Source organism: Centropristis striata, chromosome 3 (assembly GCF_030273125.1).
Source record: "Centropristis striata isolate RG_2023a ecotype Rhode Island chromosome 3, C.striata_1.0, whole genome shotgun sequence".
NCBI lineage: Eukaryota > Metazoa > Chordata > Actinopteri > Perciformes > Serranidae > Centropristis > Centropristis striata.
In genome coordinates, this window is record NC_081519.1 from 2,149,382 (window position 1) to 2,176,296 (window position 26,915).

Sequence of the window (26,915 nt, forward strand, 5' to 3'; positions counted from 1 at the left end):
ACACACACACACACACACACACAGACACACACACACGCACACGCACACACACACACACACATTCCCCTGGCTGACCTTCGGCCGTGGCAGGGCGAGCCCCTGGCTGTGAGCCAGTAGAGAGGATCTGTCCCACGTCACAGCGGCCCGACGCCGTCCAACCCTGAACTTACATCACTTAGTCATGCGGGTCAAAGTTCAACAGCAGCTGCTGCAACAGGACCCAAAGTTTCCACACCAAGGGAACAGAGAGAGAGAAAGGAGAAGCATTCTTATTACACAATTGTTTGTCAGATTAAAATGTAACGTGTTGTCTGAGGTGAAATAAATTAACAACCAAAAAAGAAGAACAAAAAGTGAGAAAAGCTCTAATAAATAAAATTGGTGTTAATAAATTATGCTTATCCTGCAACAAAATGTGAAAAAGGAAACATGCAAATAAAAGGGTGCATTCGTAAAAAAAATACTAAAATGCTATACAAGATCAAGATCACTTAAACTGGTGTTGAGTTATTTTGAAATGTTTTTTTTCCCTCTGACGTGAAATAAATTCACAACCAAAAAGGAAGAATAAAAAGTGAAGAAATCTCTAATAAATAAAATTTCTTGTCAATTAAAATTTTCAGCAGAGAAAAAAAATGTAAAAAGAAACATGCAAATTAAGTGTTTATTTGTAAAAAAATAAATAAAAATGTTTTATTGTGAATGCAAGACAGGAAATCAAACTGGTGTTGGGTTGTTTTAATATCTTTTTTCCCCCCATAAATGTATCATATAAATACATGTTATTATGCTATTTTTTAATGATTGTGCACTGAAAATAATATAAATTAAATTAAAGTTGGTTTGTTCATCTTTTTTTAAAATCTGTTGCGTCGTTTGGTTGCAAATCAGCTCTCCAAATGCACTTTTCTTTTCCATTTGAGAACATTTTGCAGCTCTTAACACATCACACGATCACTTCAATTTTTTTATTTACATTGCTAATCTGATTTAGTCCAGGTTAGATGGAAATTTGAAACTTAATAATAAAAAAAGCATTATTTTAGTGAGATAATGAACAAACTACAGCAAATGTCACTTTTCCATTTTACACTGAAAAAAGAACCAACTTGATTGAATTGTTTCATTTGGTAACACCTAAATGAATTAAGTTCTTTCAAATTAATTCAATTGATTTTAAATTAATTTGAAAGAACTTAATTCATGTAGGTGTTACCAAATGAAATAATTCAATTAAGTTGGTTCAACTATTTTCTTTTTTTAGTTTTATATTGTTTTGTGTTCATCTACATTTCCAGTGATAGACATGTTATTTTTTACTGTACTTATTGGTACCTTTTTGAATCTAATGCATTGTATGGTTGTATTTTAACATGTCTACTGCTTCTCCCTTCAGGAAGGAATGAGTGTGTTAAAAAAAGAGAGATAGCGCCAGTAGTGGTGAGGAAAAAACTTTCTGTCTGTCTCTGAGATCTGAGCTGCTGAACTGCAGCTATCAGCTCCGAGGCAGAGGGAACCGGTTACATGACGACGGAGTTACGTTGCTGCTGATTAATGATTCATCGGTGGCCTATTACAACGTGTTTTTCAGATGTGCAGAGAACAACAGGTCCATGCAAATAGCTGAGTGACGAGCCTCCCTCCACACCCCTCCTCCTCCTCCTCCTCCTCCTCCTCCTCCTCCTCCTCCTCTTACGGGACATCCCAGGGTATAAAAAGAACAAACTCTCCACAGCAGATACAACTCACCGAGGAGGAGAAACAGTCCTCAGCTCTTCTGAAAACAGCCAACAGAGGCACATCAGCTGATGAGGCCAAGCTAAAGGCTCTCTGCTCCCAACAAACTACTAAAGGTAACCTAACACACTTTCTTTCTTGTGTGTGTGTGTGTGTGTGTGTGTGTAATAAGAGGACGATATGTGCTGATCTGTGCAGGGATGCTGTTACATCAGCCACAGTCTGTTTTGGCTGCAGCAGATCCTTGAAAGTCAATTTTTTCTTATGCAAAATAGTAAATTTAAAGCAAATTTAACCCCTAAAAAAGATCCAGAGTTCAAAAGAAGAACGGCTTTAATTGAAGTACATTTAAAAATGTAAAAAACTTTTGTGCCTTTTTTTATTTTAATTTTATTTTTATGTAATGTTTTGATTGTCTCAAATGGTGCGCTCCCCGGTTCTGTTTTTTTCTTACTTTTTTTGTTCCCGACTATAAATGAATGGTCTGTAACAGAAACCCCAGAAGGGCAGTTTGGACAAATCACTTAAACTTTCTACACCCATCCTTCCTTTCCTAAGTCCTTGAGTGACTACGGCTGTAATTGATGTATGTGATGGGAATTTGCCTTTCTAAATAAAAAGAGAATTATAAGAAGAGAAAAAAAAAGGAAAAACTTTAGTATTATATTCATGTGCTAAACTTTTTTCTCCCATTTCTCTCTCCTTTCTCCATCTATATCTGCCTCTTCTCCATTTTACTTTCCTCCAATTTGCTCCCTTCTTTCCTTCACCTCTCCTCTCTCTTCTCTGTTTTCCCCTCTCCTCCATTTCTCCCCCAGGCTCGTCCACTCCTAGACTTCTTCTCGTCTTTCTCGTCTTTTATCGACTCGCTCGCCAGACTTCCAGTGCCGCCATGCCTCCCCAGAGTACCTCCCAGAGCCAGAGCGGTCCCAGGGTCCTGCAGGGCGACCTGAGCGCCCTCAGCCCGGCCGTCAAGGAGTTCGTTGATGCCAACGTGACTCTGTGCCAGCCCGACTCCATCCACATCTGTGACGGCTCCGACGAGGAGAACCGCTCCATCCTGACCCACCTGGAGGAGCAGGGGATGATCAAGAAGCTCAAGAAATACGAGAACTGGTAGGTTGTAAGGTTATTATTGTATAGAAAACTAAAGAAATAACAAAAACTAGAAATGAAAAAACATTTTCGCTAAGTGAAATGAAAAAAGAGAGATTTTAAAACTAACGGAAACTGTATTTTGTGGTTAAAAAACTTACTAAAACTAACTAAAATTATAGTGAAAATGTCCTTCATTTTAGTCTTTGTCAACTTATTAATACGTAAACCTTTTTGGTTGATATGAAATCTATTTCATCTATCTGGTTTTATGACTTAGTAAGCTTATTGGGGCTGATATGGATCAGACAAAGGAAATAAAGGCAACATTTATTGTGACTAAACTAAAACTAATAAAAACTAAACTAAAACTAAGCATTTTCCAAAAAATAAAAAGTAATTCAAACTAGCAAACTCACTCTAGAAACTAATTAAAACTAACTGAATTTGAAAACAAAAATTGACAACGAAATTAAAACTAAAACTAATGAAAAATCCAAAATTATTATAACCTTGGTAGGTTGTTGGGGTTCTGTTTCTTTTGGGTGGTTTCTATAGTTAGAAATTTAGTATTTTATTTTATTTTGGTAGAACATTTGGTAGAAATTTTAGGGGTACGACCTGGGTGAGATGAAATAAATTCTCTGTAATGATAACCAGACCGATGCTCTCTGGTTTATGCTACAGTAATAGACCTTAAATAGATTTTTGACAATCAGCTGTACTTGTTTTGTTACCTAGATGATGTGAACCCAAAGCAATTGGCCGATTGCCCAGTCAAGTTGTTGCTGAAGACATTGTGCAGCAGTTAGTCGTCAGCAGCTGTTGTAATAGACAACATACGTGCAGAAGGTTGACATTCTGTAAAACCAGTCGGTCCTGCTCCTTCACTCACATCACAGCAGCTTACCGGCACACAAACATGTGCTTCAGCAGCATGTTTCACATGTAACGTTACCGCATTTTGTTAGCTTGTTCTCCCTGCAGCTTAAAAAAAAAAAGAAATAACTTATTCCTATGCTTTGCAACATCAACTATATTTATAAAGCCCTTTAAAACAGCCTTAGCTGATACAAAGTGCTGTACATGGCAGCTGTAAGAGCCATTTTGCTTTGATTGCTGATTGCTTCTGATTGCTCCTCAAAAAAGATGCCACTAGTATGATGAGATCCCGTTTATAGTATTTTACGCGCAGAAATGTGATGTATACGTTGGAAATATAAGTTTATTTGTTTAAGAAAGAAGTATATATTTGTTTGGAAACATTATAATAAACTGAGTTAATTGATATACGGAAACAGGACATTTCATTTGTGCGCGTAAAATAATATAAACGGGATTTAATCCTACTAGTGGCATTTTTTTTGAGTAGCAATCGGGTCACTACAGCAGGACAAATCAACAATAAAAACAGTGAACAAATAAAAAAAAAACTAAAACAGAGCGAGTCTCATGCTGGGTGAAAACCAGTAAATAAAAGTGGGTTTTAAAATAAATCTCAATTTTACAACAGATAAAAACAAATAAATAGATGGATAGATAGATGTGTCAATTTTGTAAATCAAAACTCAATAAATATATTGTTGAAAAAATAAGAAATTCTAACCTTCTTACCTCCGTCCTCCCCTGCAGCTGGTTGGCCAGGACCGACCCGAGGGACGTGGCTCGTGTGGAGAGTAAGACTGTGATCGTGACCCGGGACCAGAAGGACACGGTGCCCACGCCGCTGGATGGCGGAGTCAGCCAGCTGGGCCGCTGGATGTCCCCGGAAGAGTTCGACAAAGCCATGGCTGAGAGGTTTCCTGGATGCATGAAAGGTAGCACACAGACAAGTTTGACTCAATTTTGTCCTAAAAAAATTGACTAAACTAGATGAAGAAATGCAATAAAATCAACTCTGAAGAACACCTTGAATGTCCTCAATAATAACAGGGAGTGAAACTAGTGTGAAATTGACTTTACTTAGAGCAAAGTGACTTTTCTGAGAGAAGAAATATAATTTTTTCTGCCTCAAATTGCTGAGCAGACTCCACAATTTTCTAATGCTTAGATATCTGAGAGCACTTAAATTAAACAATGAATGTTTCATCGAGTGTAGTGAAACTCAAGTAGAATTAAATTATTAACTGTTACTGATCTCTCTCTGCAGGTCGTACCATGTATGTGATTCCCTTCAGCATGGGTCCAGTGGGCTCCCCGCTCTCTAAGATCGGGGTGGAGCTGACAGACTCTCCCTACGTGGTGGCCAGTATGAGGGTCATGACCCGTATGGGGAAAGCCGTGCTGTCCGCTCTGGGGACCGGCGAGTTCGTCCGCTGTCTGCACTCCGTCGGCTGTCCTCTGCCAGTCAAAAGTACGTCAACAGCATAAAAACAACATCAACTTTCTTACTTCTGTCATATTCATATCGACATGTTGTCTCAAACAAACTGTTCTATCTCTCAGAGCCCTTGGTGAACAACTGGCCCTGTAACCCCGAGCAGACGTTAATCGCCCACATCCCGGACCGCAGGCAGATCGTCTCATTCGGCAGTGGCTACGGAGGAAACTCTCTGCTGGGGAAGAAGTGCTTCGCCCTGCGTATCGCCTCACGGATCGCCAAAGAGGAGGGCTGGCTGGCCGAGCACATGCTGGTAAGGAAGGCAAAGAAAAACACCTAAAGTTATCATTTTATTTTTTATTTAACCTTTATTTAACCAGGTCGGTCCCACTGAGACACAAAGACCTCTTTTTCAGGGGAAGCCTGGCCAAGCAGGGTTAAAAGTTACAACAATAAGACAGACAGTGCATCATGACAGAACAGACAATAAAACATGGACGTACAGTAAAATACAAGCAAGCCAGACAACACAGTAAGATAGGCATGGACAGTACAAGATCATGACATCATAAAAAACAAGTGCAAAGGCGATACGAGTCTGCTTCCAGATCTCTCAAGAGTTTTTTAAAGGATGTGAGCGTAATAAGGTCCTGCAGATTGAGACTGCTCTGGAGCAGATTCCAGGATGAGGGAGCCCGATACATAAAAGCCTAATGGACCGACTTCTTTTTAAAAAAGCAGTTGGCAGGCTGGATTATTATGTGATCTGTGTTTTATAACCTGTACATAAAAGTATCGTGAGGAATTCCTGCATCAACCTGATGTTTCTCCTGCTCAGATCCTGGGCGTCACCAACCCTGCTGGAGAGAAGAAGTACATGGCGGCGGCCTTCCCCAGCGCCTGCGGGAAGACCAACCTGGCCATGCTGTCGCCCACGCTGCCCGGCTGGAAGGTCGAGTGTGTGGGAGACGACATCGCCTGGATGAAGTTTGACAGCCAAGGTGAGGGAGTGAAGACTTTATGAAGCTCAACTGACCATTAAAATCACAATAATATGAACAGAACATTAGCTTCTATTCGTTAATTATTTAAAAAATCCTCTTAGTCATTTTGTGCTCACTTCAGGCTAAACACTGTATAGCAACTTCCTGGAAGAGCACTGAATCTCCCACAGTTAAACATTGGTTTAACAGTCTTTCCAATGTTCTAGCCATGGAGAAGTTAATCTATGCCATCAAGGGAAAATACAGAGCTTTTTTAAGCTATGGGGACAATTTATTGAATATCTTGAAAGTCACCGATCAAGATGTTGAACACTTGAAAAGGACAATGAAGTGTATAAAGAAAATGTAATATTCAACACAGCAGCTACATAGGAAATACAGGGTTATACATTTTTTTATTATTATTATTATTATTATTTTTGTATCTATTGTTTTTTTTTGTTTTACTTGTTTTGTTCTTTGTTTTAGTGGTAATTTGTCATGTCTGTTTTTTGTTTTTTTTATCTAAGAATGTGGGCATGTAAACCCTCATTAATGTATGTGTCATGTTAATTCTAAAAACCCAATAAATATAATTTTCAAAAAAAAAAAAAATCCTCTTATATTCCTCTGTCCGTGTCACTAGGCAACCTACGTGCAATCAACCCTGAGAACGGCTTCTTCGGCGTTGCTCCCGGCACCTCAGCCAAAACCAACCCCAACGCCATGGAGACCATCGTCAAGAACACCGTCTTCACCAACGTTGCAGAGACCAGCGATGGCGGCGTGTACTGGGAGGGGATGGACCAGACTCTGCCTGAAGGAGTCACCGTCACGTCCTGGAAGAACAAGCCCTGGAGCTCAGAGGACGGTAAGAACTCTTTTATTTATCTTCCCAAGAAAGTCAACATACGCTCACAACATTAGAGATTAGAGACAATCTAATAATCATTTTGAATCGATAGGTTTTCAGTCAGTGTTTTACACAATCAGAACTCAATCAACAGAATAAAGAGAAAGAGAAGAGAGAATTTTTGATAGAAAGGATGATCAGAGATGTGTTTTAAAGAGCAACAAAATACATAAAAAGGTTCTGATAAAACTAGAGAACATCACACACAGTAAAGATCTTGTGAAATAAAGCTTCCCTGCTTCCCTTCATGTTACCAAAAAAAAATCAATCTGTCTGGTGGTCTGTTGATGTAAGTGTTAGCTTTGGAAGTTTAGCTAGCTCAACAGTTAAACATTAGCGTGAACACCATGATAAATAAGAAGCACAGATGACAGAAGGACATAATATTCCACCATGTATCCTTTTAGCTCAACGCTAAACCAGATCAGCTTGAATGTAGGGTGAAACATTTCAGAGCATTGACCATTTTGAAACAGCTGCAGCTTGTTAGCTAGCGACCCCAAATCTATGCTTTTCATTTAATTTAAGTGATATTAAGTTAATCTCATGAAAGTTATAAAAGTTCTCATAAAAAGCTTTATTCTCAAACTATGACTTTATGCTTATTAATAGACAGACAGATAGATTACTTTATTCGTCCCCGAAGGGAAATTTGGTTGTCACAGCAGTCCGGTTGTGAAATAAAGCTCACTCTCCTCTCTCTCTGTCTCTCTCCAGGTGAACCCAGTGCTCACCCCAACTCTCGCTTCTGCACTCCGGCCGGCCAGTGTCCCATCATCGACCCACTGTGGGAATCCCCCGAGGGAGTCCCCATCGAGGCCATCATCTTCGGAGGGCGCAGGCCAGAAGGTGAGCAGCAACTGAGTGCAAAAGCTGGTAGAATGAGAGGAAAGAGAATAAAAGGAAGACAATGATACATGAGAAAACAATGAGATAATACTGATCTAACGTATGACTCCGCTTCCTTTCAGGTGTCCCTCTGGTCTACGAGGCTTTCAACTGGCAGCACGGAGTGTTTGTCGGAGCAGCCATGAGGTCAGAGGCCACGGCTGCAGCCGAGCACAGAGGTCAGTATCTACTCTTTATTTAACCTGAGCACCGTTTAATGGTGTTTAAAGTGTTTCCTCACCCTGAGGACACAAAGAGCTGCTTGCTTGGACATTGATCAGCCTTCAAAGAACACCAAGAGCTTCATTTGTAGAAAGTTTTAACTCTAGAATTCGGTTTAATCAGTGTCTAAGTGCTGGATTTGTGGATTTATGTCCCAGCCAAAAAACATACTTACCCGTTCTCCATCTCCTCCTTGTCCTCCTTCTTTTCTCCAGGCAAGATGATCATGCACGACCCCTTCGCCATGCGCCCCTTCTTCGGCTACAACTTCGGCCAGTACCTCTCTCACTGGCTGAGCATGGCCGACCGCGCCGGCGCCAAACTCCCCAAGATCTTCCACGTCAACTGGTTCCGCAAGAGCCCCACCGCCGGATTCCTCTGGCCCGGCTTCGGCGACAACATCCGCGTGCTGGACTGGATGTTCAGGCGGCTGAACGGCGAGGCCGGCGCCATGCCCTCCGCCGTGGGCTACCTGCCCAGCTGTGACTCTCTGAACCTCCAGGGTCTGAAGGGGCACGTGGACCTCAAAGAGCTGTTCTCCCTGGATCAGGAGTTCTGGCAGAAGGAGGTGGAGGAGGTGAGGAGGTACTTCACCACGCAGGTGAACGACGACCTGCCCAACGAGGTGGCCCGGCAGCTGGAGCTGCTGCAGCAGAGAGTGCAGCAGATGTGAAGAAAGAAAGGGGGGAAAGTCTGAGAGAACAGGCTGGTAATTCTAGAACAGCTTGTCTATAGTTCTAGAACACTAATTAGGTGATTCTAGAATGTCACCAGAAAATGGAATCATTCTAGAAGAGATTGTCTTTGATTCTAGAATGGAATTGTCTTTGATTCTAGAATGGAATTGTCTTTGATTCTAGAACGGAATTGTCTTTGATTCTAGAATGGAATTGTCTTTGATTCTAGAATGGAATGTTGGTAGTTTTACAATGACATATCTTAAATTCTAGAACAGAATGTGAATAGTTCTAGAATGTTGCGTCACTTTTATACTGAGAATCTCTAACTTTTATAAGTAATTCCCTTCTTTCGAGGTGGAGCCTTACAATTTCTGCTAACTGTTTTACTAATTATGTATTTTATATGTAATTATATATGATTATATGAATTGCAGATCTGATCTGAATAGGATATGTTTCCTTACAATGCTGTGGTAGCACCACTGTGTTCTAATGTGTTGTCTATCTGTATGTCTGAACTTTACTATTTAATCGTAACTTATTAGAAGCGCACATCAAACTGTAACTGCCACAAGGATTTGTACGGCAAAGACGGACTAAATGAGTCCAGGTCTCTTGGATTGTTTGAAACCCTGAACACGGGGGAAATGTATGTTTTCTGTTCCTGTCTTAGTTTTATGTCTTAATTTATTTTTGTACACTGTTGGTATCTCTTGGTTCTGTTTTTCTGTAACCTCGAGTCCCCAAAGAAGGGAGAAAAAAATAAAGGTATTTTAAAAGGATCCAGTCTTCCTGCTGTTGTTTTAACCAAAAGAAAACTGACATTAAAAGCTACCATTGAGAGAAAAGGCAGCTCATTCACCCACTGTGAAAATCCCTGAAAACAACAAATAGCAATTAAATGTAGCTTACTCATGATTAAAAAGATACTCACAGAAACAAAACCGAGCTCCTATCTCTCCTCTGATGCATTCACAGTATAAAGACGAGAGGAAAAACATCAATGTCTGAACATGAGCAGCAGTTAGCGCTTTGATGTAGCAAACAAACTACTTCTACTACAGCAAGTTTTCCTGAAATGACTGTAGGGCAGAACACGTCAGCTACACAAAGCAGAAAGCCTCAAAAGGAATAAAACTTGTCAATTGCTTTGTTCGTGGTGCAGCATGGAAAAGACAGAAATTATAAATTACAGACACTAAGTTCTTTCTGGTTGTCATAAATGAAAATGTTATTCACCAAAACAGTAACCTGACACTAGCTAGTGGACATAATGCAGCTTTTAGAAGCTACAGAAGCAAACTAAAGGTGCTGCTGGAGACCAAACCAGAGCTGAAAGGAGACAAACATCAGCATTAGACACCAAATGAATGTGAATTTTGGTTTATGTAATCAGAATCAGAAGCCTTTATTGTCATTGCACAGAGTAACAAGTACTAGTACAATGAGATTTGCCATCAACCCGTCCAAACGTATATTTAAAACACACAAACAATATGACAGAGGTGGACAGGACAGGGAGACAGAGATGAAAGAAAAGAAATACAGCACAACGTGAGGATTTAATAATAAGTCAAGTCATGCTGTTGGTTTGCTCTGCTTACTTTAATGTTACAAAAAAAATGAATCTGTCTGGTAGTGTTAGCTTTGGAAGTTTAGCTAGCTCAACAGTTAAACATTAGCGTGAACACCATGATAAATAAGAAGTACAGATGACAGAAGGACATAATATCCAACCATGTAGCCTTTTAGCTCAACGCTAAACCAGATCAGTGTGAATGTAGGGTGAAACATTTCAGAGCACATACCATTTTGAAACAGCAGCAACTTGTTAGCTAGCAACCCCAAATCTATGCTTTTCATTCAATTTAAGTGATATTAAGTTAATCTCATAAAAGTTTTAAAAGTTGTTATAAAAAGCTTTATTCTCAAGCTATGACTATGCTTATTAATAGATAACAGGAGTGGAAAAACCAGGCCTCGGACATTAAAAAACACTTGTTGGCTGTACAGAAGATGTGATCATTTAGTTCAATAAGTATCATATAGCCCAGGGGTTGGGCAATTCAGTTTCCCAGGGGGCCACATGACCACGAAGGTTGCGGGGGCAAAACTCTAAACTAAATTCTGCTCAATATTAATTTAAGCATTTTATAAAATACAGTAAATGATCTGGTTTTGAGCTGCTACTGATAGGAATACATGTTATGATAAGACTGTTAATGTGGAGTAAATCAAATATAGCAGTAAAAAGTAGTAAATACTCCAATCACTAGATCGCTTTTCCATTTATTTTAAACACAACTGTTATATGTACTGTTCCTATTGGTGTTTTTGTATTATATAGCTTGTTTTTCATGTTTGTACATTTTTTTGTGATGCTTTTATTTTTGAAAAGGCACCGTCCAATGTGAAATGGGTGCTTTTATTTTGAAAGGTAGTGACAGGAAATAACAGGTTTAACTGTAAAATGAAAAACGAACGGTAAACAATCGTCGACGTAAACCGCCTTCAAAATAAAAGCACTGCGGTTGTATTGATTTCTAGGTAACCTCACGCGGGCCAGACAATGGGCCAGATGTGGCCTATTGATTGTTCTTTTAGGTTTTTTTTTTACTTATAATTATAAGAACTACATCTACATCTTTAATATAATTTCCTGGTGAAAAACAATTCTGATAACAGGGAGACTCCTGGACCGTTTTATTAAAAGACTTTGATAGTGGGGTACTGCACAGTGTCATTGATCAGATTAAAGGCGGGTGAAGCTTCACTGGAAGTTATGTAACGTAATAAAAATAATAAAGCTGTCACTTGAGATATCATTCAAGCACAATCTGTACTCAGCACACAATCCTGACAGGAGATCTAATCAACCAGAATCATTAAAATCACCTATATGAGTTCACCATGGGTCAGGGCCTTTAACGCTTTTAATTTGTTTCAACAGAACAAATTCATATCTCCAATTAAAAGGACCAGACATTGACAATCACTGCACTATGAACACTCGGACTGCTTTTTAAAATTTAATTTAATGTGCCATATTCTCTGTGCTATGGTCCATATCCAACTCATGACTACATTGTATATAATGTTTCTAATTTTATTTTTGTTCAAATTTTTAATACTGTTTATATTTCAAATTGTTTAAATTGTAAATTAATACTTTTAAAAACTATTTTTACTTGTTTATTTCCTAATACTACTATTTATTTTATTTTGCTATCCACTTTGCTGCTGTAACTGTGGAAATTTCCCCGCTGTGGGACTAATAAAATAAATCTTAATCCTTATCTTAATCTTTATTATAAGGTTGTAGAGAGCATGTATAGGAGGCCTGACATAAGTTATTGACGTCTGGTGACACCATGGATGTAACTGTTCAACTGGTTCAGAACAAGGTTATTGTAGTTAACGAAAACTAGAATTGAAAAAACATTTTCATTAATTGAAATAAAAAAATAAAAACGAGAGTTTTTAAAAAAAACATAACTAACTGAAACTGTATTTTGTGGTTACAAAACGAACTAAAATTATAGTGAAAATGTCCTTCGTTTTTGTCTTTGTCAACTTTTTTTTAATACGTTTTTGGTTTATAAGAAATCTATTTCATCTATCTGGTTTTATGACTAAATAAACTTATTGGGGCTGAGATGGATCAGACAAAGGAAATAAATGAAACATTTATTGTGACCTTATTGAATCTGGCACCCAACAAATACCCCATTACAAAAAACTAAAACTAACACTAAAACTAATAAAAACTAAACTAAAACTAAAGCATTTCCCAAAAAATAAAAACTAATTAAAATGGAATTGTCTTGGATTCTAGAATGGAATTGTCTTGGATTCTAGAATGGAATTATCTTTGATTCTAGAATGGAATTGTCTTGGATTCTAAAATGGAATTGTCTTTGATTCTAGAATGGAATTGTCTTTGATTCTAGAATGGAATTGTCTTTGATTCTAGAATGGAATTGTCTTGGATTCTAGAATGGAATTTTGGTATTCACATTCTGTTCTAGAATTTAAGATATGTCATTATAAAAATGACATATCTTAAATTCTAGAACAGAATGTGAATAGTTCTAGAATGTTCTAGCATCACTTTTATACTGAGAATCTCTCATTTTTATAAGTAATTAAAAACTAGCTAATAAAACTAGCAGACTCACTCTAAAAACAAATTAAAACTAACTGAATTTGAAAACGAAAAATCACAACGAAATTAAAACTGATGAAAAATGAAAAACTATTCTAATCATGGTTCAGAAGAAGGGATCTTTTTCCATTTAAAGTAACTATAAATGACAGTTAAACTTGTTTAAATCCATATCATGTCAGTTCTTTACATTGAGCTGGCCTGTGGCTGCATGTCCTGGTGTGTTTGTGGCTGCAGCTCTTGTGTAAGATGTGAAGATAACGACGCTGATGGAAGTTAATCATCACTGACTTGTTTTTGACTCTATCTGTGATCCTAATCGTGTGTGTTCTATAGCATGTACCGTGCTGCTGCTGGGATGTTTTCTAGTGAAGCCTTCTGAGAACAAACAACACAGTGAACTGTTACAACAGAGACTCTTACAGATTAACAATCACTTTGACAGATTATGCAGGAATTTGTTGTGAATGAAATCAGACACGTTCTTCTAGAGGACTTTGATTATAAGACGAGGTGGAGGGGCACACTATTGTTTAACCCTTATGGTCATTTAGGGGTCAAAAAGGACCGATTATATCATCATGTTACACCGAAATGTGCAAAGTTTTCAAAACATAAGTTTCACTAAAAGTTGACATAACCTACTCTGTGCATTCCCATCAAGAAATTATTATTTCACTATAACTATTGAAAAAAATATTGAGGTTTTATTACTTTTTTTTCTCTTGAAATGAGGCCTAATTTTGTATATTTGACTTTAATTGACCAATAATAATGAAAAAATATATATAAATGTGTTGGTCATGAGTTGCCTTAAAACAGGGGTCTCAAACTCAAATTACCTGAGGGCCGCTGGAGGCAGTATCAAAATGACCAAAGAAAGACACAAAATTATTAAAAAGACACAAAATGACCCAAAAAAGAAATAAAATGACCAAAAAATACACAGAATTACCAAAAAAAGACACAAAATACCAAAAAAATACACAAAATTACTAAAAAAAGACAAAATGATTTTAAAAAGAAACAAAATTAGCAAAAAAAACACAAAATTACTAAAAAATACATAAAATTAACAAAAAAAGTAATTAAAGGGACCTTCCACACACAACACGGTAAAGTGCCATTCATATGAAACTCACATTAAACTTTCATATCAAGGTGGGGGCCACAAAATATCGTCACGAGGGCCACAATTGTCCTGCAGGCCACGAGTTTGAGACCCATGCCTTAAAAGGTGGAAAAAAAAGTTGGTAATATGAACAATGCTTTCAAAACATAAGTTTCACTAAAAGTTGACTTAACCTTCCCATCAAGAAAATATTATTTCACTATAACTATTGAAAAAAATATTCAGGTTTTATTACTTTTTTTTCTCTCTTGAAATGAGAAGAATTGAATGAGAGAATTGACCAATAATAAGGAAAAAAAAAATTGAAAATTATATATCAATGTGTTAGTCATGAGTTGACATAACCTACTTCTCTTCTCTTGAAATGAGGCCTAATTTTTTATATTTGACTAATATTGACCAGTAATAGTGAAAAAAATTATGAATTATATATAAATTTGTTGGTCATGAGTTGCCTTATAAGGTGAAAAAAAGTTGGTAATAACTTGGGTGCTATAGAAATGTATAAAACACGTAAAAATGTATGAAGTAAGTTGAAATTGAAATTTACATTATGTATAAAGGATGCAGAGGGGCACATATGCTGAACATTTCAAGCAATTATGTGAAAGTTAACCTTTATTAAATTTAATGTGCCATATTCTCTGTGCTATGGTCCATATCCAACTCATGACTACATTGTATATAATGTTTCAAATTTTTTATTTTATTTTTGTTCAAATTTTTAATACTGTTTATATTTAAAAAATTTTTAAATTGTAAATTGTTAATACCTTTTTAAAACTATTTTTACTTGTTTATTTCCTAATACATTTCTTTATTTCTAGTTTGTACTGATGTTTACTATTTATTGTTATTTTGCTATCCACTTGTTATTGTGGAAATTCCCCCGTTGGCGGACTAATAAAATAAATCTTAACCCTTATCTTAATCTTTATTATAAGGTTGTAGAGAGCATGTATAGGAAGCCTGACATAAGGTATTGACGTCTTTTTAAAAAAACGATAACTAACAAACTTAAATTATAGTGAAAATGTCCTTCGTTTTTGTCCTAAATACTTAATAAACTTATTGGGGCTGAGATGGATCAGACAAAGGAAATAAAGGAAACATTTATTGTGACCCTTGCACCCAACAAATACCCCATTACAAAAAAACTAAAAATAACACTAAAACTTTATTAATCATATGTTGAAAATGATTTGGGGTCAAAAAGGCCCTGAGGACCACAGGAGGGTTGAGAGCTGCTGACCACAATGATTGTGTGTCCTTGCACAATAATGTATCTGTAACTGTGTTTTCTCAATAACAGGGTTGTTTGTGTGCCTGCTGTTGTTCTGTGAGACAATGATTGACTCCTCTGTGGTGTTCTGCCAGCAGCACGCAGCTTCTGGATGTTCTCCTTCTCTAACAGCTTCATCTGAGGGAATAATTAGCTCAGCAGCATGCAGAGCATTCCTGCACTGCGTGGCTCAAACCGCCTGTTTTCCTGCACCTTTCTTATCTCATTTCCTTTTTACTATGCAGGTTATTTGTTTGTCCATAAAACATTTCAGTACTGTACCTTATCTGTTATCTTATTCTTTTTTTCCCCCAGGATTTTATGTTTTTCTTTTATAGCTTAGTTTAACTACATGTGAGGCATATTTATGATTTTTATAATAAAATGTTGCATGCATTAGATGCATGAAACTTTGATGATATCTGTGGGGAAATCACTTCATTGCAGCAGGAAAACATATACTAAAAACATAACAGGACAATCTTTGCCAAGTTTGCCGACTCGTGATTTTAACTTTAATCTTTATAATCTTTTATAAGCTGTAATGTGAAAGTTGTCTCTCATAGTAACGGACACACAGAGAATTATCACTTCACTGCAGCACAGAGTCTTTCTGGTTTTACTGCATGGTTTAGTTAGTTCAGTAGTTTTCTGCAAACAAGATGAAACAATTTCCCAGTATATTTGAAAAGGATAGTAAATAAAAGGCTTTGTTGAAAAAAAAAACACAACTCGAAATGAAAAATCAATATACAGGTGCATCTCAATGATAGAAAAGTTTATTTAAGTCAGCAATTCAATAGTGTAAATAACACATTATATAGATCCATTACACACAGAATGAAACATTTCAAGTCTTCATTTGTTCAATTTCTTCTAATTTTAATGATTATGGCTTACATTTAATGAACACCTGAAATTCAGTGTCTCAAAAAAAATTACTATGACAAAAGACCAATTTTAAAAAGTATTTTTAATATGGAAATGTAGTCCTTTTCCATGATATTCTAATGTATTGAGAAGCACAGGGTGCAGAAATGTTATGCATTTCTCCTCCCCTGAACTTTCCTTTGTATTTAGTGGTGCCTTACAGTAGTGATTTTAATGCTGCAAAGGCAGAAAGTGACATTATGTATATGAGTATAAAGAGTGACAAGGTCCACTTGTTATTTAAAGTTACATCACTTCTTACGTCACTTATGTAACCACTTCACTAATAGCTCACCATCCATTTATTATGATTTACATTTTAACTACTTTTTTTTTTCATTTTTCATTTTAACTTTCCCCCTTATCTTCAGTAAATAGTGTTGTTGTCAAACCAGTAGTTCTCAACCTTTTTGAGCCGCGACCCCCAATTTAACATGCATATTGTCCGCGACCCCCGCTCAAAAATTGACAAATTGACCATAAAATGACACAAAATGATAAAAAAAAGACACAAAATGACCAAAAAATTACATTAAATTAAACAAAAAAAGGATTAAAATTGACCACAAAATTACAAAAAATTACCACAAAAAGACACAAATTGACCACAAAATGACCAAAAAAGAAACAAATTGACCACAAAATGATCTAAAAAAGACACAAAGTGACCAGAAAAGGCACAAAATGACAAAAAAAAAAAGACATAAAATGACTAAAAAACCCAAGCTGACTTCCAAAATGATTTGGCGACCCCCAGAAATCATCTCGCGACCCCAATTGGGGTCGGGACCCCAAGGTTGAGAATAGCTGGTCTAAACCAAACTGAGATTTTTTCACAAATTAAACAATAAGGGAGTTTCCACTACAGCCCAATACCTGGAATGAGGCGGGTCTCACTCGCCAAAACGTCCCTAATTTGAATACGAGCCGTCCTGAGCGGTCTTTTGATGGGACTTTTTTGGCCCTGTAGAAGAGCAGGGTCTTCTTTAACTTAGCGACTCTGTTGCTATTTTTAGCGACTTTTCAGACCCCCTTAGTGACTATTTTTCAAAAAAGCGACTGGCGACAAATCCAGCAACTTCTCTGGTGTTATTGGAGACTTTTGGAGACTCGTTGTAACTCTTGTTAACGAGCCGATCGTTAACAAGAGTTACAACGAGTCTCCACGGTAACGAACTTTCTGTTAAGATACTATATAAAGACGTGTTCATTTCCTGCCAATGGTAGGGAGCTACTTCTGCCAGTATTTGAGGGTCGAAACAAACAACATATGGTCGTATTGTTTGGAGCACTTGTTGGAATTTACATACAGTCACTTTGTATGTAATTTGAAGAACCTGGTCTCACAGGAATCCGTGAAATAGCCACGGATTCGCTTAACTCAAAATCCGTGGAATAGCCACGGAATCACTCAAATTTCCGTGAAACTGACACGGATTTCGCTACAATGCAAGTTAATGACAGTCATATCCCGTGGCTATTCCATGGATATTTGTTTCTATTGGTTTGTTCCAAGTCACGTGACTTTCAAGGTCCCAGCGGTCAGAACAAAAAACATGGCGGACAGTTCTCTCATTTTTAGTGAAAAATCAATATTTTGACTTAGTTTCTGCATAAAAATGGATTTTGATCACATTTCTAGCGAGAAATATAGGTTTTATTTTCTAAATATTCACTCAGTGAATGTACATAATCACTTTGTATGTTGGAATAGCCACGGGATATGACATGGCATTAAGTTGCATTGTAGCCAAATCCGTGTCAGTTTCACGGAAATTTGAGTGATTCCGTGGCTATTCCGCGGATTTTGAGTTAGGCAAATCCGTGGCTATTTCACGGATTCCTGTGAAACCAGGTTGTAACGAACGTTCTGTTAAGATACTATATAAGGACGTGTTCATTTCCTGCCAGTGGTAGGGAGATACTTTTGCCAGTATTTGAGGGTCGAAACAAACAACATATGGTCATATTGTTTGGAGCACTTGTTGGAATTTACATACAGTCACTTTTTGTATATAATTTGAAGCAGTGCGTCTAAAACAAAAAGAAGAAGATGTTTCCGAGAGCTGAATCAGTGAAGTATCAGGCTGGAAGTCACCCAAAGGCCCAAATACACAGAACTTTATCAGCAGATGTGTCCAGAGAGCAACTTTAACTGGAATCAAGCTCTCTTACAAATTACAATACAAATGCAACGTGTTGTGTAAAGTTTGTGCTGTGTTGTGTTCAGTCTGCTCTGGTGTTCACTGATAGGAAAACTTTCATCTCAGCACAATAACATGAAATATCTTCATGTTTACTTTAGATTATCTCTGTGGAAGTCGTGTGTCACACTGAAAGCAGACGGCATGTCGAGTTCGAAGGAAAACCAGCGCTGATATCTGTCACCACGCTGACTTTGGAGCATTTATCAGCCGTATTGATAAAATACCTCAGCTGTTATCAGTGTTCAGGTGTCAGTGTGCTGCTCTGTTCTAATGACAGCCAATTAAACATTAAAGACATAAAATGGATAACAAAGCAAGATAAGAGTTTCATTGTCTCCATTTTTAGAAAGAAATTACTGGACTTTTTACATTTTCTCTTCTTCATTTTTCAGTCTTTCCTTTCCACTTTTCTAGGTAACCTCAGACAACAGGCCAGATGTGGCCTATTGATGGTTCTTCTGAATGAAAAAAATATGAAAATTACATATCAACGTGTTGGTCATGAGTTGCCTTAAAAGGTAAAAAAAAAAGTTGTTAATCATTTTTTTCTACATGTCCTAAACCAGTCTAATGACCTGGGGTCCTTTTTGACCCCTGAGGACCATGGCTGTGATTCTTTGTTTAATTTTTGCTGACATCCAAATATGAACAATGCTTTCAAAACATAAGTTTTACTAAAAGTTGACATAACCTACTCTGCATTGCCATCAAGAATTTTTTTTTTCACTATAATGCCTAGTATTGAAAAAAATATTCAGGTTTTATTGCTTTTTTTCTCTTAAAATGAGGCCTAATTTTGTATATTTGACGCATTTTTACATTGTCTCTTCTTCATTTTTCAGTCTTTCCTTTCCACTTTTCTCTCTTTCTTCCTTTCCTTCTTGCTGCCTTCCTTCCTTCCTTCCTTTCCTCCATAAATCCTAATCGCCCCGGCTCTTAACAACCTTTGGATTCAGCTCCCTGTTCAGGTGAGCGACCTACATTCTGTAATCACCTCATTCAAACATCAGATTTTAACTTTATGAGACATCGTGTTAAATCTTTTCGTCTTCTCTGCCAGCTGAGTCGTAAAACAATCTGTAGTGATGTTTGTCCAGCAGGCAGAGAGCCAGACGGACTGACTGACTGACTGACTGACTGACTGTTAATATCTGAGACATGTTGCCCTCCAGATAAACACCTGATCCCTGAACTGATAAGCACACTGTGTCCTGTCATCTCTCAGGAGATTTTGACTCTCGATGACTTTTGAATGTCCTTCTGTAACTGGAGAAATGACTTTCAGAGCAGGAGACGCTTAGACAACGAGGCAACAAGGAAAAGATGAGTCTAAATGCACTAGAACCTGTCCCAGTAATATAATAACTTCCTGAAAATGTAATAACACCCAGTAATGTAATAACTTGACCAGTAATGTCATTAAATATCCTGGCTGACACTGTTTAACATTTCATGTTTGCAAATACACTACAGGCCAAGATCTTTTGGTTTGGAAGCAAGATCAAATCTGTACAAAAAAAGATCATAGTTTCATTGCTATACTTGCAACAAAATAACCATAATCATAATATAAAGAGTCACATATTAGAACACATTTTTACTCTAATTATCAGGTTTTGGGGTTTTTTATTGCTTAGACTTTGTGTATCCTTCTTTCCTTAATGTATAAATCTGAATTTCTTTACTCAGCTGCTTCACTTTGATCCATTTCTGTGGTAGTTTATCAGAGATATGAACACAGTTGAGATTTATTGGGATTTTTGTCTCCAAACTCTCAAAAGCCAAAGAGATAAAGTGAATATTGCAAACTGTGATTTGTTTTTTACTTTTGCACTGAAGTTGTGACTCTTACAAATCTCCTCCACCCTAAAACTAAGCCCTTCTTTTCTTTTGGTAATATTTATTCACCAATGGTCTGATAACATCAATGTTTACCTAAAGGTCAATGGAGGAAAATGCTTCAATTCAATAAAGGTAAAGTCTGATCATGCAGTAAACACATCCAGAAATACACAGAATCCATACTGGTTGTTAAGAAAGAAAATTTAAGTCGCTTCCAAACTTTTGGCCTGTAGTGTATGAACTGGTGGTGTTTGTATCACATGTAAGTGCTATGTTGTTATCTGGTAAAAATGCATTAAAATAAATCTTTTATCAATGCAGAATAAAGCCGTTCACGCCCATGCTGGCTGCTTTTTGTCCATTATTCCATCTGCACCAATCATTCTCCCTGAGCTGACCTTGTTTCTCTGGCCGTGTTCTTCTGCTCTGATGGTTTTCCAAGTATTTTATTATTTCAATTCCTGTATTTTGAACGACACGTGTTGCACTAAAAGTCAAATAAAAAGCTCTGAGGCAGAAAACGTGATCACAGGCTGTGAGGTGACCCAGCCAGCTGTCATATAAGTGAACCATCACTATCAGCAGTAAAATGTGCTGGAGCGGTTTGTTTGGGTGTCATCTTCATCTTCATCATCATCACAGCTTTCTCCACTAACGAAGGTTCAAACGTTATAATTGACACTCAAAGACAAAAAGAGTTTCTCCTCTTTATCCTCCAGTTCTGCACTGCAAAAAAGGTGTTTAGTCTAAAAACCAGATAAAACAGTAAATCTGAGGGAAATGATCTTGCTGCATGGACAGATAATTTACCTTGACAAGATTTATTAAATTAAGATTGTTAAATCTAGAAATAAGCATGTTGAACACTTAAAATAAGAAATTAACTCCTAAAACAAGATAAATTATCTAACACTTCTAAATCTAAATTTTTTTTTATCTTGGTAAGAAACAAATAATCATCAGGTCACTCTGCTCGGGCCAGTTCATCACTGCTGGCAGCTTTAGTTTATCTTGTTTAAGAGTTATTTTCTGGACAATTTTTTTCCTGTTTTTCTGACTATTTTTTCAGTTTTCCGACTATTTTTTTCAGTTTTTCTGACTCATTTTTTTTTCTGTTTTTCTGACAATTTTTTTTCTGTTTTCAGACATTTTTTTCTGTTTTTCATTAAATCTAGAAATAAGCATGTTGAACGCTTAAAATAAGAAATTAACTCTTAAAACAAGATCAATTATCTAACACTTCTAAATCTAAATTTTTTTTTATCTTGTAAGAAACAAATAATCATCAGGTCACTCTGCTCGGGCCAGTTCATCACTGCTGGCAGCTTTAATTTATCTGGTTTTAAGAGTTAATTTCTTATTTTAAGTGTGCAACATGCTTATTTCTAGATTTAATAATCTTAATTTAAGAAATCTTGTCAAGATAAATTATCTGTCCATGCAGCAAGATCATTTCCCTCAGATTTACTGTTTTTATCTGGTTTTTAGACACACATTTTTTACAGTGAGGAAGTGCCGTCTGTGTCCTGAATAGTCTTCGAAAATGTACACAGGAACAAAGAACACTTTGTTTGTTTGTAAGTCATCCGACCTTCCACGTATTACTTTAGTAAACATTCTCATAAAAAGCTCTCAATTGTTAGTTTAAAGTTTTCTTCAATACAACATGATCAGAATATTGTTTTATTGTAGGTTTGTGGGTTTTCACATACAAGGAATTTACTGTGGTGTGTTGGTGCAAAAGAACAAAGTACTAAATAAATATAGATAAAGGAAAAAGTAGTACAAGTAAAAAAACAGCAGCATAAATAGAAAATGTCAACATATAAACAATATAAAAAATATATATAAAAAGTAGAAACAATATGTACAAATATATAGTTATTTAAATGAGGGAAGGAGCCATGCAAACATGAATGTGCATGTCTGTTTTGTAAATTATGATCTTATTTACAGTAAAATAGAAACAAAACAGGGTATGGTTTGGGGCGGGACTACCGTATGATTGACAGGTCTCTACCACAGTGCACTGTGTGTTTTCGTCTTTGAACTTTTTTTTACTTTTTTAATGAGATATCTGGAACATTTCGGCCTTTTATAAATGTCTTGTTCAGTGTTCAGTTGGACTAACAGTCACGTTAAGGAGTCGACTGTTCATTTAGACCAGGGGTGGGCAACCTGCGGCTCTGGAGCCCCATGTGGCTCTTCAGGCCGTCTGCAGTGGCTCCATGTGGCTGTGATAAAAAAAAACATACGACATGAACAGTTATTTTTGTTTTCCCTATAAACTGTATTAAAACTTCTACAGCCCGGCACCTTAACATTAACATTTTGCCAACTTCAAGTCAAGTTGAGTTTCTCTAGCTAGACTACACTGTAAAAAATGTTTGTAAAAATTACAGTAAAACACTGTCAAATTGCATCAGAAATAGGCCGTAAAATTGAAAATGTAATTTCACCGTAGTAGATGCTTGTAATTACCGTAAATCAAGGAATAATGCAAAACTTTTAGACTGTAGAAAACACAGTTTTTTCATGTAAAATGAATGGAGAAATACCATAATGTCACAAGGACACAATCACCCTAAAAAATAAAGGCATTACTCAGTCTAAATTACAGTTTTAGCTGATTTTTACATTTAAATTTACAGTAGAAAACTAGAAAACTAGAACTAGAAAACTGTATTTTTTACGGTGAAATTCTGGCAACCACAGCTGCCGGTATTTTACCGTAAATTAAACAGATTTTTTTTACAGTGTAGCTTTCGATTCAAATTTCCTGAGATATTTCTTTGGTGTCCAGCCTCTCACTGGCACTTGGCTCCTCGCTGCATTCTGACAAAATCATATTAATAAATGCTCATTATTACTTATTAGTGATGTTGGTAGGCAAATTTAGACTTAGTAGGCTGTTACATCTTCATTGTGAGGCTCAAAATAAGGTTTGTGGTTCCGTTCCAACATTATTTCTCTGTTTTTCCCCAACAATGGCTCTTTTGTTAGTAAAGGTTGCCGACCCCTGATTTAGAAGAAGGATTGTTTCTTGCTAGTAAAGCTTGTGTTAGCGTTAGCTGATGATTTAGCATCATTTTGGCTCCTGATCTGTTCTGAGCATGTGCAGGTTGCATAATATCAACATGGCAGCATCATAAATGAAGATGACCAAAAACTGGAGGCTTCAGAAGCAGCAGTCCACAAACCACGTCACTGTGACTACGTCCACTATTATTACACAGTCAGTGGTTAATGTGTTGTGTAGGGGTTAATAACTAGATTCACTAAGAGGTGACGTATGTAATAAGAAGTAAAGGTGCTTATTAAATGGACATAAATCAGAAATGCTGGTATTCAGACAGACTGTTTCCTCTTGGTTGAGTGATGTGACAATAAAAACTAAAGTGTCCAGCTGTTTTAGGAAATTGCTGAGCTTTTCTTGAAAATCAAACCATATATTTCATATATATTATTTATTATAAAGAACAGAAGCAACAAAAGGGAAATTGGAAAGTTTTAACACTGGACTAACACTTTTTTTTTGTCTTTTTCATGAGATTTATGTGTTGTTTTTTTTTTTTTACTGCTTTATTTGATAGTGACAGATAGAAAGGGGGAGACAGAGGGGAAGACATGTACAAAATGATCATGGTCATTGAACAGGGATTGATAAAAAACTATATGACCTATCGAAACGTGGATTAATACACTGATACACAAGACTTGTGTCTACTGTTTAAAGTTTAAATGGAGTCTCTAGGTGAAATTATGCCGGAGAAGTAGACGTTTAAAAATCTCAAATTATTGTTCTTTTTCGCTCATTTTTTGTCGGCCGTCCCATTCACTTCAATGCAAAATTTTGGGCAGTTTTCTATGTACAGTTTTATAATTGGCTCTGTTCACGCTGCAGCTGATGTTTTTTCCATGTGGCACATTTTAGATGTTTTCTTATCAAACAGCAAAAAAAAAACTGCATGTACTTTATATTTCCACTCTTAAGAGAGAGATTAGGAGCATGAAGGAAAGTTGTGCAATGAAAGGCATCAAAGCTGAGGCCTTATCAGCTGTGTGTGTCTGTGTGTGTGTGTGTGTGTGTGTGTGTGTGTGTGTGTGTGTGTGTGTGTGTGTGTTCCTGTGTAGTGGGACACACTGCTGCAAGAGGTGACACAGTGACATCACAGAGGGTCCGGTCGGACACTCACCCAGCGCTGAGCGTCAGCCGTGACGCCGTCTGCAGTGATTGGTCGCTGCTGGCGGGGAATCCCAGCTGATGGAGGAGAATCCTGCTGCAGCCTGAAGACTGAAGACCACTGAGACATGATCTGTGTAACATGATCATATAATAATGCTTATTTATTATCTAGCACAGGGATGGGCCACTTAAATGCTGCAGGGGGCCACAATGTTTCATGTTCACCACCACAGGGCCACATATAGGAGCATCACTAACCAGATATGATGAAACTGACATTTTAAATATGTTTACAGTGCAGTAACTTCACATATTTCATGCTCAAATGCATGTTTAACAGTATAAATAGGAATACAAAAGGTTTCGAGCAAATAAGATTTCATGTTTTTGGTAATTTTGTGTCTTTTTTGTTCATTTTGTGTCTTTTTTTGTTCATTTTGTGTCTTTTTTTTGTTCATTTTGTGTCTTTTTTTTGTCATTTTGTGTCTTTTTTTGGGTCATTTTGTGTCTTTTTTTTGTCATTTTGTGTCTTTTTTTGGGTCATTTTGTGTCTTTTTTTTGGTCTTTGTGTCTGTTTATTTTGTGTCCTTTTTGTTCATTTTGTGTCTTTTTTTGTTCATTGTGACCTTTTTTGTTCATTTTGTGTCTTTTTTTTCATTTTGTGTCTTTTTTTTTCATTTTGTGTCTTTTTTTGTCATTTTGTGTCTTTTTTGTCATTTTGTGTCTTTTTTTTGTCATTTTGTGTCTTTTTTTGTTCATTTTGTGTCTTTTTGTTTACAGTGCAGTAACTTAACATATTTCATGCTCTAATGCATGTATAACAGTATAAATAGGAATACAAAAGGTTTGAAGCAAATAAAAAATAACCACTTACTGTGATTTATTTATTTTTTCAGTGCAAGAACAGCAGACCAACATTAATTGCAAGAAGTAATTTTGTGCATTTTTACACTGCACTTTTAAGATTTCATGCTCAAATGCATGTAGTTGTACTGAGGGCCACTTCTAGTGAGGGCGAGGGCCGTATGTGGCCCCCGGGCCTCCAGTTGCCCATCCCTGATCTAGCACATTATATTTACACATTTTAAGTGTGAAATGTATTAACTTTAGTCACTTAGTCTCATGTTTTCCACGGTATTTACCGGCTTTTTCAAAAAACAAAATAGTTATAGCTAGATATCATCTGAGAGAGGACCTAAGATTGAGCCCTGAGGAACACCTTTAACCGATTTTGTTTATTCCTAATAAACAAAAGCATTAAATAAATTAATCAATAAAACCATGGAAAATGTCTAGATATCAGCTCTTAAATTAAACTCTTATCAACTGTTTTTGTTGTTATCATTATATTTGTCCAAACAAATGTATCTTTAGTTGTACCAGGCATTAAAATGAACAAGAAATTGAAGAAAACAAGGTGGTCTATTCATTTTTAGTTGTTTCTTCCAAAAGCAATCATGTGACTGATTTCTGATCCAAACAAATTCTAAAAAGAATGATTATAATAAAGTAGTAAAATGACTTGGATGGTAGTTAAGTGAAATACACTGAAAAAAATTGGAGTGACATTTACTTAAAAAAGCTAGGCAAGTTTTTCCACACAGAAAGTGTTTGTAATCTTTATTCAGGCGGTTTCTCAGTAATATTTATTTAATAGAACCACTTGTTTTGAATGAAAATCCACAAGTAAATTGCAGATTAACTGATGTCCCTCAATTACATTTCACTTGGAAATATCAACTAATGAAGCCAATGAACTGGTTTATTAATGAATATTACTTGGAACGAATGATTCAATTTACATACAAAACTCATAATAACAAACAATCACTAAGTAATGCACTACATGAAAAACTGATATTTCAAAGTAAAAGCACTGAATTCGTATTTCTTTGTAGAATTTATATAGATGATTGAAATAATAATTACAAGGCCATAAATCTTTTTTTTTTCAGTGTATGAATGAATTTAAATGACTGCCCATAAATGACAGGTACAGTGGGTTAAAGTGGGGAAATGTCAGAGGAAGGAGAGAATAAGTGTAGGAAGGTTTGTGGGTTTGAGAAATCTCTTGAATGATTGTTATCAAGTGACACTTTTACATCCTGTCGTTCATCGTCCCGTCTCGGCTTTACGACAGCAGTAACTCATTCAACCTTTTCATGAGCTTCGCCAAATGAGCGATAAAATAACCTGAAGCCAGCAGTCACAGAGCCAACTGTGTGGTAAGACAGTTAGATAATAGAGAGACAGACAGGTAGATAGTAGAGAGAGAGAGAGAGAGAGAGAGAGACAAATAGATAGTAGAGAGAGACAGACAGATACACTGTAAC

The 26,915-nt window shown here is 36.5% G+C and overlaps 1 protein-coding gene across 1 annotated transcript; it reads left to right on the plus strand.

Annotated features, from left to right (window-relative positions):
- The first annotated feature begins 1,687 nt into the window (after positions 1 to 1,687).
- On the plus strand, positions 1,688 to 9,596 carry pck1 (phosphoenolpyruvate carboxykinase 1 (soluble)). The gene is made up of 10 exons (XM_059329988.1): positions 1,688 to 1,853; positions 2,556 to 2,853; positions 4,465 to 4,649; positions 4,982 to 5,185; positions 5,278 to 5,465; positions 5,991 to 6,153; positions 6,782 to 7,006; positions 7,766 to 7,897; positions 8,020 to 8,115; positions 8,374 to 9,596. The coding sequence occupies exons 2-10, from the start codon at positions 2,630 to 2,632 to the stop codon at positions 8,829 to 8,831; spliced, it is 1,875 nt and encodes a 624-aa protein (XP_059185971.1). The 5' UTR covers positions 1,688 to 1,853; positions 2,556 to 2,629; the 3' UTR covers positions 8,832 to 9,596.
- The last annotated feature ends 17,319 nt before the right edge of the window (positions 9,597 to 26,915 follow it).

Excerpts from the sequence above, each read along its gene's own strand:
- pck1 (XM_059329988.1), top strand. The coding sequence starts at position 2,630 with ATGCCTCCCCAGAGTACCTCCCAGAGCCAGAGCGGTCCCAGGGTCCTG. Across the intron at positions 5,466-5,990 it reads GGCTGGCCGAGCACATGCTG|ATCCTGGGCGTCACCAACCC; the intron begins GTAAGGAAGGCA and ends TCTCCTGCTCAG. Across the intron at positions 6,154-6,781 it reads GATGAAGTTTGACAGCCAAG|GCAACCTACGTGCAATCAAC; the intron begins GTGAGGGAGTGA and ends CCGTGTCACTAG.